Below are 12,215 nucleotides of genomic sequence, written 5' to 3'. Positions count from 1 at the left end.
AGTGCAGCAAAACCTTTGGACAGTGATAAAACACACTAGTATAAACAGTTTTCCTCACAGATTCCTTACAAGAGACACTGATATTCAGATGACATTTTCTTATTTTTTTTTTTTTTCTTTTCTTTGCCTGTCCCGTTTGGCTCTTTTGCCATCAGAATTGTTGTCTAAAGGCAAACAAAGATGCCCAACGGATTTACTTTACCAAATTGACCATCCCAGCCTTGCCGTAATGGTCCATTTGATTCACCTTTTATTGTTTTTTTGTTTTTTTTGTTTATTTCATTTTCACTTACTGAATACGGGACAGACTTGACTGGGGGAAAGAAGGGGAGAAAGAAAGAGGGAAAGAGAAACAGCTGAGAAGAGGGACGGGGGACAAGGGCAAAAAACATAAACCAACAGAACGGGCAGAGAAAAAAAAAATGCATATATCAATCACCTGGATCACCTGCTGAGAAAGAAAAAAGAAAACAAGCAGAAGAGAACAAGAGTAATAGAATAAACAACATCACAATGATATATGGGAATATGACAGTAAATACTAAATATTAAACATTATTGTGCAGCACATAAGATCAACAGAACACAGTGTGCTTTGAGGTAGGAGCCAAAAAGGGTGTAGTTTGTGGGTGTGATCACCCGTGTGTACACCTGTGAGCATGGACGCGCTTGTTTTTTTGTTTTTTTTAAAAGGTTCCTTCATGTAATAATCTGCTCGAAGGTGTGGGGGGGCCACAGCCCCGTCCTCCAGGGCATGAAGCAGGTATGGAGGAGATCAAAACTCCAGACATCTCAAGGGAAAGGTGTGTGAGTCACCATCTTTGTATTTGCTGCCATTTGGAGAATCACTTGAAAGAGACTGTGAGGTTTGCTATATGGCAAAGCAGGACTTGGATGGACTTGATGGACAATTAATTTAGTTAGAAGCTTCAAAATGTGCAACAAACAATCCCAAAACTCGATACACAGCTTCGATGATCCAGATTCCATGATGCCAGTGATTCTCTTCAACAGGCTGCTCTCCACTGGTTTCTGTGCACAAGAGGAGACAGGTACGTTTCTTCACAAGATGACAAGAAGCACAACAAACCAGCACAAGACCCGGAGTTACACTAACTGAAGTTCCTCAATGATCCAGCGGTGACTGAGTACCTCAGGTAGTGACTCATAAGACGCTTTAAAAGGAGACCTGATGCTATCTTTTGAGGTGGCATATCTTTGAACTATATACATAAAACAAAAGCCTATTGAAACAATTTATGATAGTCCAAAAAAGGGGAAAAAGGTGTATCTGGTCAACAAATCAGTCTGAAGCAGTATTATTATTTATTCCCACGAGATGGTGCTATTATGCAGTATTCTATTACTGTTTTAACTGTCTTTTAGTTACTTATCTGACTTTATTGTAAAGAAGAGGTCTTCAAGATTTGTACTATTAAAATTTTAAAGATGAACTGTAACTATTTTAATTATATTTTTGTATATATTCTCACAAAACCTCAGTTTTTAAACATGAAAGCAATCATTTTAGTACACAGTGTTTGTAAATAGTTATTGGTCAACATCCGGAGTGACCTATTCCTATTTGGAAGATGTATCATTTTTACCATTTGTATTTATTTAATCTATTTAGATTTTGGAAAAGCACTCAGTTATCTACAATGTAAGTTTATTTTAAATGCAGTTTTCAGACACTATCAGTGTAATTCAAACACTGTTTATTGGAATATATTATTTATTTTGGGTGTCAACTACAACTACGGTATATGTGAAAAGATTTGACATAAACAACAACTTGTCATAATTATGGGGGTAAGTTAACTGTTACTTACCCCCATGCACTGCATTGGAAAACAGCACTAACAGTCTGTTAGTTTCAAAGGGCTGGAGTAACATGTAAGAGCTATTTATACTATTTAGAATTAACTGTCATGGTTCCTGGGTCGCCGACTAAGTGTTTTGAGTTATGTGGGTTCATGATTTACTTTGGTTTTATATATTTACTGTAATTATGTTCTAGTTCTTCAGTGTTTCATCCTTTGAGTACAATATTCCAAGCACCCAGCAGAGTGTTGTTATCCATGTTACAGGTTACTCCAGCCAAACTAACAGACCCTTAGGTACGGATGGTTCTTGTTGAGAACCGGTTCCCACTGTTTCAATTAATTGGAATTGTTTGCCATTTTTGCAAACGATTCCCCTATCGATTCCAGTCCCTTTGAATGACGTCGCCACGTTGCATAGCGTCATTTAGCCGACAGGAAACATAACGACTAAGTGGCACAAACGCTCAAAAGTTTGGTTATACTTTACAAGAACAGATGACAGCAGGGCAACAGCAGGGCAACTTGGGTTTCTGAGGCAGTTACAGCTGGGTGAGTCCCCTCACACATCGGTTTCATCAAAGCTTTGCACTGTTTGCTGGGTAAGATCGATAGGATCAGAGATTTGGACTCTTTAAACAGACAGCCAATCCCTACTTCCTGTATTGGGGTGCTCAGCACCACTTTACTGTCTGTCTTGAGTTCACAAGAGAAATGTTTCAGTGGTTGAAGCGGAAGTTGCAGACATGTAGTGTTAGTTTCAGAGAAGAGGAATTTGTGGAGAATTTCAAGTCAACTGTCAAAGAAGGATCTTTTTTTTTTTGTAAGATTTTGTTCATTAAAATAACCTTGTGGAATTTGAATAGAAAGATCCTTTAATTTCTCTGGAATCTTGCAGCATCTTTTGACAAGAGTTGGGACACATATAGAGAAGGTAAAAGAAAGGAGTATTCATTTGACAATTTCATGTCAACAATCAAAGATGATATTTAATTATTTTTTTATTTATTGTTATAATCGAATGTGCATGTTGAAATGAACAAGAAAAGTCCTTTAATTTCTCCAGAGTTATGCAGTGGATTGAGATGAAAATCTGCACACATATAGTGTGGGTGTCAAAGAAGAGGAATCCATTGTAAAATTCATGTCACCTCTCACAAATGATTTCTAAATACATTTTAACATGACGTTATCACATTCCTTGAATGTTGTGAAATTTGAGCAGACTTGTCCTTTAACTTCTTGGGAGTATGAAAGCAGTGAAACTTGGCATAGACATACAGCAGGTAGACCAGAGCAGGAATGTGTTGAAAGTTTGATGTCAACTATTATGGACGATTTTTAACTCATTCACTGCCAGCCATTGGCGGTGAATGAGTTAAACCCATTAACTCATGCACTGCAATTGACGGCTATAGACGTCAATGGCAGTGAATGAGTTAATTTTAGGGTTAGGGTTTAGTCTAGTCAATTTCACTTCCTTCTGTGCAAAATATCTTCTATGGTGAAACTAACTAACATGTAACCTCAACATACATAACTTCAGAAAACATTTTAAAACCAGTGAACAACAGAACAATCATTGATGTCTATGAAAGTGTTTTGAGATTTGAAATAATCTGTAATTTAAACTTGAACATAAATTGGAATTTTTATCATGTATGTGTTGAACTGGCTTGAAAATACATATAAACCTCTTACTTGTTTTAATTTTAATTTTTTTTAGTTATTGCATTTATTTTAAAATTTTAAATATTACAATGTCAGTGAAACTGCATGATTAGCTGAACAAGAAAATTACACATTTGGTTTCAAAGTATTAGTATCTCTAAACTGAAAGACAACTTCTGTCTTTTCTCTCTCTTGAGTTCCATTCTAAACACTTCCGTTCTTTCTGAGTTCACACATTCTTATCTGAAACTGATCACTAATGACAGCTGCTTTCAGTAGTTAGACTAGAGTAGTTTATCTGAAGGTTGCCAGAACGCGGGAGCTCCTATAAAACTCTGTCATACTGTCATGCTCATAATCATCAGTAGTGTAGTCCTATTTTAAATAGTTAATTATTGATCATGTTAATTCAGGTTCCTCCTTGTGGAAAAAAATAATGATGATGAAGAGAAACAGCTAGTTGTTTTTAGTTTTAGTGAGCTAGCTTTCAAACCCAAGAGTTTTAGATTTAAATAATTTTATAATTTTAATAACGACTTCGTCTGACATCATAGGTGTGATGATTTGCCCTGTTATTTCACTGAAGCTCTGCAGTTACAGAAATAAAAAAAATCAAACAAAAAATGAAACAAAGCAAAAAAGAAAGAAACAAATATGCAGAGTACTTTTATTTTACGAATTTCAAAGAATAATAAGATGAGTATACCAATGCTTTTCGTCAAAGTATTCACACAATGCTGCAGTCACAGCATGCCCATAAAAAGTTTTTGGTTCACTGAGGCTCTACTTTCACAGTATTAAACAAATTGAAACTGAACAGTCTTCTTTGGCCAACAAACACAAAATGAAACCAATCACAAAAAGAAAGAAACACCTTTTCACTATTTTACTCATTTCAAAGAATAATAAGATGAGTATACCAATGCTTTTCGTCAAAGTATTCACACACTGTCCTTTGAGGTTGGGATTCACATTTAAGATCAGTAGCCTGCGCAGGCAGACAATCTGAGCAGGCCTATGATTCAGATGAACACTTAGATGAGCAACAAAATGTTTCGCTCACTGAAAATGCTTTGTGCAGATTAAGACAATTTTCTTAAATGTTTATATCTGGATTATTGAGAATGCAGTATTTAAAACATACTTTTGAATAATAGTGTCACTTTTCAGAACTTGTACTGGTTTGAATGAGCATTGGTCAAAACAACCACTCAAACCACCAATTAGCCTAAATACCACAATCCCTAAAGTCACCCGTATAGAAAAGAAATAGAAAAAACTTATAAAAGACTTGCATCAGATGTGGCCTACTTCATATAGTGAATCATATAAGGCTTATATGATTTACTCATGAAAGTGGCCACTTTCATATATTGTTTTAGTAAGTATCCAAAACATACAAGTTTCATTTATATATTTTTTCTAGGGATCTTATTTTTTTTTCACTCTTGTATGCTTTTCATACAAGTTTCACACAAGACAGATACAAACTTTATAAGATTTATATATATGTTTTCCATATGGGCAGAGTGTACATTTTATAATGTTTTAAAAGTGTTTCTTTTTTCTTCATGGATGTGTATACAAGGTACTTTGTATCAGCAACAAAATATGGACTTAAGATGAAATATAAATGGGGCTGCTGTTGAATTGCATTAAACTGCATGAATGTTGTAGACACTGAGTGATGGGCAGGATATGGTTAGTTTGTTACCGATCTAAAAATAGTCCAGTGACAGTGTGAGTAATAATTAAACAAAGTCTGTGGAAGATCTGTGAGGTTCCTTTTATTTCTGCAAAGTAATGAATATGCTAGTTGTACTTCCTTTTTCAAATTTCCACACACAGAATGAGAACAGCATTTCAAACGAGGCTGATCAGTAGCAGGAGCCATTTCTGACTGTTACCTGTTGGACAAATGTGCATATTATTTAATAAAGTACTCTGACGGCTGCCGACTGTGTCAACACACACTGAACATTGAGGAGACATGGAAGCTGTGCTGGGATTGATGGTGATCCTACTGGGAGTGTCTCATGGTGAGATATTCTTTTTACATGTGACACTTATCATTTAATACCTTTTTAACCTGTACAAAATATCTGACATCGTCATCAGAGATGTTAAAGCTGCACAAATACTTACCCAAAGTTACAATATGTGCACTTTGATTTATTTTATTTAATTAAATGTTAGAATCTATTGGCTACATCTGCAGTACATGACCATTTGAGCAGAGCTTTAGTTCCTTTTTTTGTCTTTTTACCAGTTTTAGTAGCAGTGGTAAATTCTTAGCCCACTATGCACCTTGGGAGCCTTGTTGCAGTGTGTTTAAGTGAGTTTTAAACTGACTTTTTAAAGGACTTTATTCTTTCCATCCTTATCAGAGACGTCAAGCTTATTTGTTACTGTGATAAACTGCCTGATTTTGAAGAATCTGTCTCAACTTATCGGTTGGCTGTAACTATGAATCCACATCTTAAGTTATTTAAGTCATGCAGTCACTACAGATATGCTGAACAATGTTTCGGTTGCATTACTTTATCAATTTTAATGCCACCTTCAGAAATAAACATCTGTGTCCTGTTTGTGTGCAGATTCTTTTTTCTGAAATATAGCTTCCTTTTTTCTGTTTGACATTTATTTTATTTTGGTTACATGAAAATACTTTAGTTTTTGCACTCGGCTAAAATGTGGAGAATGTGTCTACCTGTATTTCTTAATTATTAATATATTAGTAAATGTTGGACAGATTCGTGTGATAACTTTGGGATTATGGATGCAGTATGTTTGTTCTTGAGGCTCTATTACCTACAATTGTCAAAACTACTACCTACTCTGAGTTAGATATTAAGAGCTGACAGATTTATGGCAGTAGTGCTACTTCAAATACTTTGATACCAATCAATCAAAGCACTGGGTTATCCAAAACATAATTAGGCATTAGGTATAAACATGGTAATACTAAAAATACTTTTTAACAAGTAGAAGTCCTCGCATCAGTAAATTTTGGATTGCTGACAATGTTAATCAAATTGTTGTTGTAATTTATTAGGTAGAAACTAACGAATCACAAATGTTTTTCTTTTTAATGTTTCAAATTTTGCAGGTGTGGAAACTTACTGTGATGACAGACAGGATGGAGCTCAGTGTTATGGAGCTTTGGGAGGAACTGTGGACATCCAGCTGATGGACAGCAGCTCTGAAATATCTACATACGGCCTGTTCAAGAATTCATTAAAAATACTAGCTGTGTTAAATAATAAGATTATTTCTAATACCATAGTACATAGATCTAGCTTTTTTCCCAGTAATGGAACATTTAGGATCAATAATCTGAGCAGGAATGACAGTGGTGATTATACCCTTCGAACCTTTGATTCAGATGGAAAATCATCAGGCGAGTGGACTTTACAGTTGTTCATTCAAGGTAAATGTTGGGAAATGCAGCCTTTAATTCATGTAAATGCAATATTGTTTTGGTAATCTTTATAATATAGAGCACAGAATTTCAAATAAGTACACTTTGTGCATCCCCTGTTTTGAATTAGCAAACCATAAATAATGATAATCTACATGATGCACACTACATTCACTAAAGTATTGGGCCACATCTCTTAATCTTTGAATTCTGATGTTTATAGTTCCACTGGCACAGATGTATGAAAACCAAGCAGCTAGCCATGCAGTCTTCCTCTACAAACATTTGTGAATTAATGAATAATTGTAAAGAGCTCACTGAAATTGTGTATGTTAGTGTAACATGGATGCTACCTTTTCAGCAAGTTATTTTGAGATATTTCTTCCCTCCCACATATTCCATAATCAACTGATAGTGTTGCAAAGTAGTAGATTTTAGGAACTATGGAAAATCAGCCATTAAGTTACAGACCATGACCAAGTTACACAGAAGGAAGCATAGTGCATGAAAGTGCATCTCATTATATTATCAAAAGTCATCTGTATTTGTTTCTCTCAGCTCCTGTGTCCTCTGTCCTGCTGGTCTCTGAGTGTCTGTCCCAGGGAGAGATGAGGGTGTCCTGCTCCTCTGAAGGAGGGGACAGTCCTCAGTATAGCTGGGCTCTGGATGGACGCACACTGACAGATGCTGAGCTCCTTTCTGGAAATAATGAGACTAACAACATCACTCTGAAACAGCAAGTCTCAGGACATCTGGTCTGCTCAGTGAGAAATCATGTCAATAGTGTCTCCAAAGAACAGAAGACCTGTAGTGAGTGACAACATTTTGAATAAAAGTCGATAATAACGACTAATTCACTTTTGAAGGTCTTTCATGAATGATCTGTTTTTTGCTCACAGGCTTCATTAACTGTACCTCAATCAATGGGACACAGATATTAGGGTGGGTGCATGCAGACAGTAACAGCCTGTGTATTGAACCAACAACTGAACCTACACCAGTCACACCAACTGCAGTGGGTAAGGAGACTAACATGTCAAATAAGCCTCTTTAATCAAACTGCCATCAGTGATGACACATGGTATATAAATGAATAAAAATGAACTCTGATGAAGGGGATGCATTCACGTATTTTTTCCCCTTTCTATAAACTATGGTACATGAGTGAAAACTCTACTGTGACTCTTCTCTCACAGCTCTAACTTGTCATAAACATTTTTGTGTCTAACACAGGTACTTCCTGGTTCATATTTGGTTTGAAAGCCGCTGTGGTAATTCTGTCATTAAGTGGGATTTGGATCTGGTTCACTTGGAAGAAAAAAACAATATTGGAAGGCCCTGCTGTCCCAGAAAAGGTGGAATCTCCAGATAACTCTGTTTTAATGATTGAAACGAGTCCTTGCTCCAACACCTAGTGTCACCTTTCACCTGCTGTACATTTGTCACATATCCGTGTAGGTGTGGAAATAAGGTTTAGAGTGTTTCTCTTTTCCTTTTCATTCATTCCACATTTTTTTTTTCACAAGATAACAAGTGTGTATAAATTTTCCATAAAAATGTGGTTCTTCTTATAATTTCTGTAATTTTATATTTAGGTCCTGTTAAATATAATCATCATCATATAAAAACTCTCTGTCCTTCATAGTTTTTATTTTGTGTTTACATTTCATCTGTAGTGCTGAAGGACACATTTGTGTACAGATGTTTTCACCATTTGTTGTTTGTTGCTGCATTTTAAAATAATCAACCATATAGCTGACAATGTGATGTCAGTGTGTGAATAAAGTGCCAATAAAAGAGTTTATTTCTGGTAACCATGCAGGAAGAGTCAAAGAAAAGAGACCATGGAGAACACAGAAGTAAGAACTTGGTGCTTTAGATGAAAAGAGAAAAAAAAGAACAAAAGTTAAACTTAAACATTGAAGTTAAAAGTGAATATCTTTTTCTCTATGTGGTAGTTAAGTAAAATTAACTTATTTAGCACTTTTCACAGATAAAAATCACAAAGTGCTTCACAAAATGGTGTAGTGTCGGACAATAGAAGTTAATTTTTGGGAAATTGATGCCAACAAAACTTTAACCTTGTTAAAGTGTGAGAAGAGATCAGATACAGATTTGATAACTGACAATTGGCAGAAAATCTTTTTTTTTTTTTATATATCTTATGGTGGAATTAAGTAAAAGATATTTTTCTGTTATCCATTGCATATTCAGCTTCATAAGAACATGCGCTAAAAATCCTGCCTGTGGACTCTGCTGGAGCCACTCTGCTACACCTGTTGTCGCTGCGATGCTCCTCCTGTAAGCTAAGAACAGGAAACTGAAGACAAGGACCGGAAGGGCTCATGAAAATACTGAAGATCTGGTGACTGTTAAGGCCGTCACCAGATCTCAGTTTCTCCACCTGTACATTTTGAAAATGGTTTTGTAATAATAATACAATTTTCTTCCTAAAAAAATAAGGCAGAAATGTAACGGGTTATTTGACCAGCTTCACCTTTAAACTCTGAGTAACCTTAGCCAAAATTATTTTGTACGTTAGGCTAAAACAGTTTGATTATCGAACATAATCAAACTGTTGCAGAGGGTCGTGAAAACTGCCCAGCGCATCGCCGGAGCACCACTTCCTGCCATAAAAGACATCTACAGGAAGCGGTGTCTGAAAAGGGCTGGGAAAATCATCAAAGACCCCAGTCACCCATCACATGGACTCTTCACCCTCCTGCCCTCTGGGAGGCGCCACAGGAGCCTCCGGACTAAGACCACCAGCTTCTTCCCCACAGCTGTCAGACTCCTGAACTCTGCCTCCTGACATCTGACCCACGTTAACACATGGACTGAACACACACACACCCACAATGGACAACTGTACCCTCAAACACACAATAATAATATGGACTGAACCACCACTCACAACCACTAGCACTTTATATAGCCTCTGTAGAAACTATCCACATATCTCACTTATCTTACCTGCACTACTGTATAGCTCTGTGTAAATAATCATTCTGTACATTCGATAATCTTTAATCCTACAACTGTTTACAACTTGCATAGTTCCCATTTCTGTATAGCTGTATATCCCAGATTCTGTAAAGTTATTTATTTCATATTCTGTATAGTTTTTCATATTTATATCCTGTTCATAGCCTGTACATAGCTTGTACTCACTACAGCCTGTACATACTTATAGTTATAGAATATTCACAACATACTTCATACCGTGTACATTATAACATACCTTAATAGACTCATTTCTGTAATATACTCACATATCTATATTATTGCTAATATATATTGTAATATATCTATATCACTTAAGCACTTCTGGATGGATGCAAACTGCATTTCGTTGCCCTGTACCTGTGCATGTGCAATGACAATAAAGTTGAATTCTAATTCTAATTCTAATTCTAATTTTAGTGCAAAAAATAACAAACCTATTGGACTCACAATATCTCCATTCTTATTTACTGTCCATTTGAATCAGAATCTGATGACAATCAAAAGAGGAGAAGGTTCTTTGTCTTTGCTGGCTCCTTTGTATCTACACTGTTCCTGCAGCAGGGCCTCAAGGCCGGTCCAAACCTCTTGGGTCAAGCACAGTAGCTATCTTGAGCCATTGATGGTTGAGTATAGCTACACGGTGAGATTGGTCCTTTGTGAAGGCAGTATTAAATTTTACCATGTAGTTTGAGTCATCATCAGAGATCTCCGTGGGGTGATGCAGGTGTTAGAAGCAGGTAAAACCACTGAACATGAGACATATGTCTCACCTCCAAGAAGCTCAGTCACAAACCCGTAGTAGACAATTCAGGAAAGTCATTATAGATCTACACATATTAACTGTCAACTATAGAGCTTTTTGAAGAAACAGTAAAAATAAGTTAAAAATAGTTTTATTTACCTGTTCAGGTCCATCGCAGGGATGATAGTTCGAGTCCAGTGTCGGGAATCATTTCTGCGTACTACAGTGCGTGGAGTGATGGTATTTTATCACTTTTCTGCAGAAGGGAACATAGGGAAGGGAAGAAGGCCATTGCAGAGGACGCTCTGAATGTAAAGGGAAGTTGGATCCAGTAAGTAGCTGAGCCAACTTAGCGGGCTAAAGAGGCAGCTGTGGGCAGGCACTACACTTCAGCCAGATGAGAAGCTCTGGGCAGTTGTAACTGTATGGTAAGAACTGCTATCAGGGTAGGAGATGTTCACACCTGTGCGTCCAAACTGCAAATGAATCGCAAATTAGCCGATGACGTCTGAGGAGTTGGCAACACTGCGCACAACAGTGGGAACAGTGTTGCCAACTCCTCAGTAAGGAAGATCGCTATTGGTTGTCCTAAAAGTCGCTAGAAGTCGCTAAATGACGTCATCGCCTAATTTGTCATGCTAATCTAATTGTAACCTAAGTTGTTGGAGAGAGAAATAACATCGTGGAAGAGACATAAAGTGAGTAAAAAACGTCCTAAATGCATTTAGAGTTTATTTAGAACTACAAATTAAATTTCTTTTAGCAATTATTGTTTTTTTTAATGTCACAATTCCAAACCTGCTCCTTTACCCGGGCTTGGACCGGCAAAAGTGACCCAAAATAGGCACTCTGGTGGAGTTACTTTGTGTGTGTGTGTTTATAACTAGTTTTAAACCTTGTGATCCACAAAACAGCATAAGAGTAAAAGAGTAAAAGAAGAACTGCCTGCGTTACAGCACCCTCTGCTTGTTGAGAGAAAAAACGATACGCGCTTTCACGTCTTTTTTTAGCAACTTTTTTTAGAGAAAAAGTCGCTAAGGGGTCTGAAAACTCGCTAAATATAGCGACAAAGTCGCTAAGTTGGCAACACTGAGTGGGAAAGCAATACTCACAGATGCAGGCAGAGGCTCACCCCTGCCCTCCTGTTGATTTTACTTGAAATAGTCTTTCGGCACAGCAGTTGGAAAGTTGGATCACCTAGCACGTTTTTTAACCCCTGTCTTCTACCACTAATAGTGGTCTACAGTCAGAGCAATCCATATTTAATCAAGTTTGGGCTGCCAACACCTTTTATTGGTACTCGAACTGGGACTGCTAATGCTAAACGCTCCCACAGTTTCTGTGTTCGCTGCAACATGTTTTGCTTTAGATGGTACCGTAAGGTTGAAGTGCTTCGATGGTATGCCAACTCCTTTTTGCACAGTTTGCACAAAACCACACTTTTATCAAGGCTTCTGTTGGGTGGTCATTTGAAATGAAATTTGCTTCTGATCAGTCCTAGCAACACGCATATGCACTAGGTTTAAATGAACTGCAAACTGTAATCCACTTA

General features: G+C 36.9%; 1 protein-coding gene across 2 annotated transcripts in view; it reads left to right on the top strand.

Annotated features, from left to right (window-relative positions):
- The first annotated feature begins 2,498 nt into the window (after window positions 1-2,498).
- The window catches only part of LOC113036343 (hepatocyte cell adhesion molecule-like), a 40,635-nt gene continuing 30,918 nt past the window's right edge, over window positions 2,499-12,215 (top strand). Inside the window, exons 1-6 of one of the 2 annotated variants that reach the window (XM_026192670.1) lie at window positions 2,499-2,757; window positions 5,343-5,533; window positions 6,604-6,924; window positions 7,474-7,725; window positions 7,815-7,934; window positions 8,149-8,378. In XM_026192670.1, coding sequence (XP_026048455.1) covers window positions 5,485-5,533; window positions 6,604-6,924; window positions 7,474-7,725; window positions 7,815-7,934; window positions 8,149-8,330 — 924 coding nt within the window. In that variant the 5' untranslated portion in view covers window positions 2,499-2,757; window positions 5,343-5,484 and the 3' untranslated portion in view covers window positions 8,331-8,378. Of the gene's footprint in view, window positions 2,758-5,311; window positions 5,534-6,603; window positions 6,925-7,473; window positions 7,726-7,814; window positions 7,935-8,148; window positions 8,379-12,215 lie in introns of those variants that run through there. The other variant, XM_026192651.1, reaches the window with a different exon arrangement.

This window comes from Astatotilapia calliptera, chromosome 2, assembly GCF_900246225.1.
Source record: "Astatotilapia calliptera chromosome 2, fAstCal1.2, whole genome shotgun sequence".
Taxonomy (NCBI): Eukaryota; Metazoa; Chordata; class Actinopteri; order Cichliformes; family Cichlidae; genus Astatotilapia; species Astatotilapia calliptera.
This window is presented reverse-complemented; position numbering and strand designations above follow the sequence as displayed.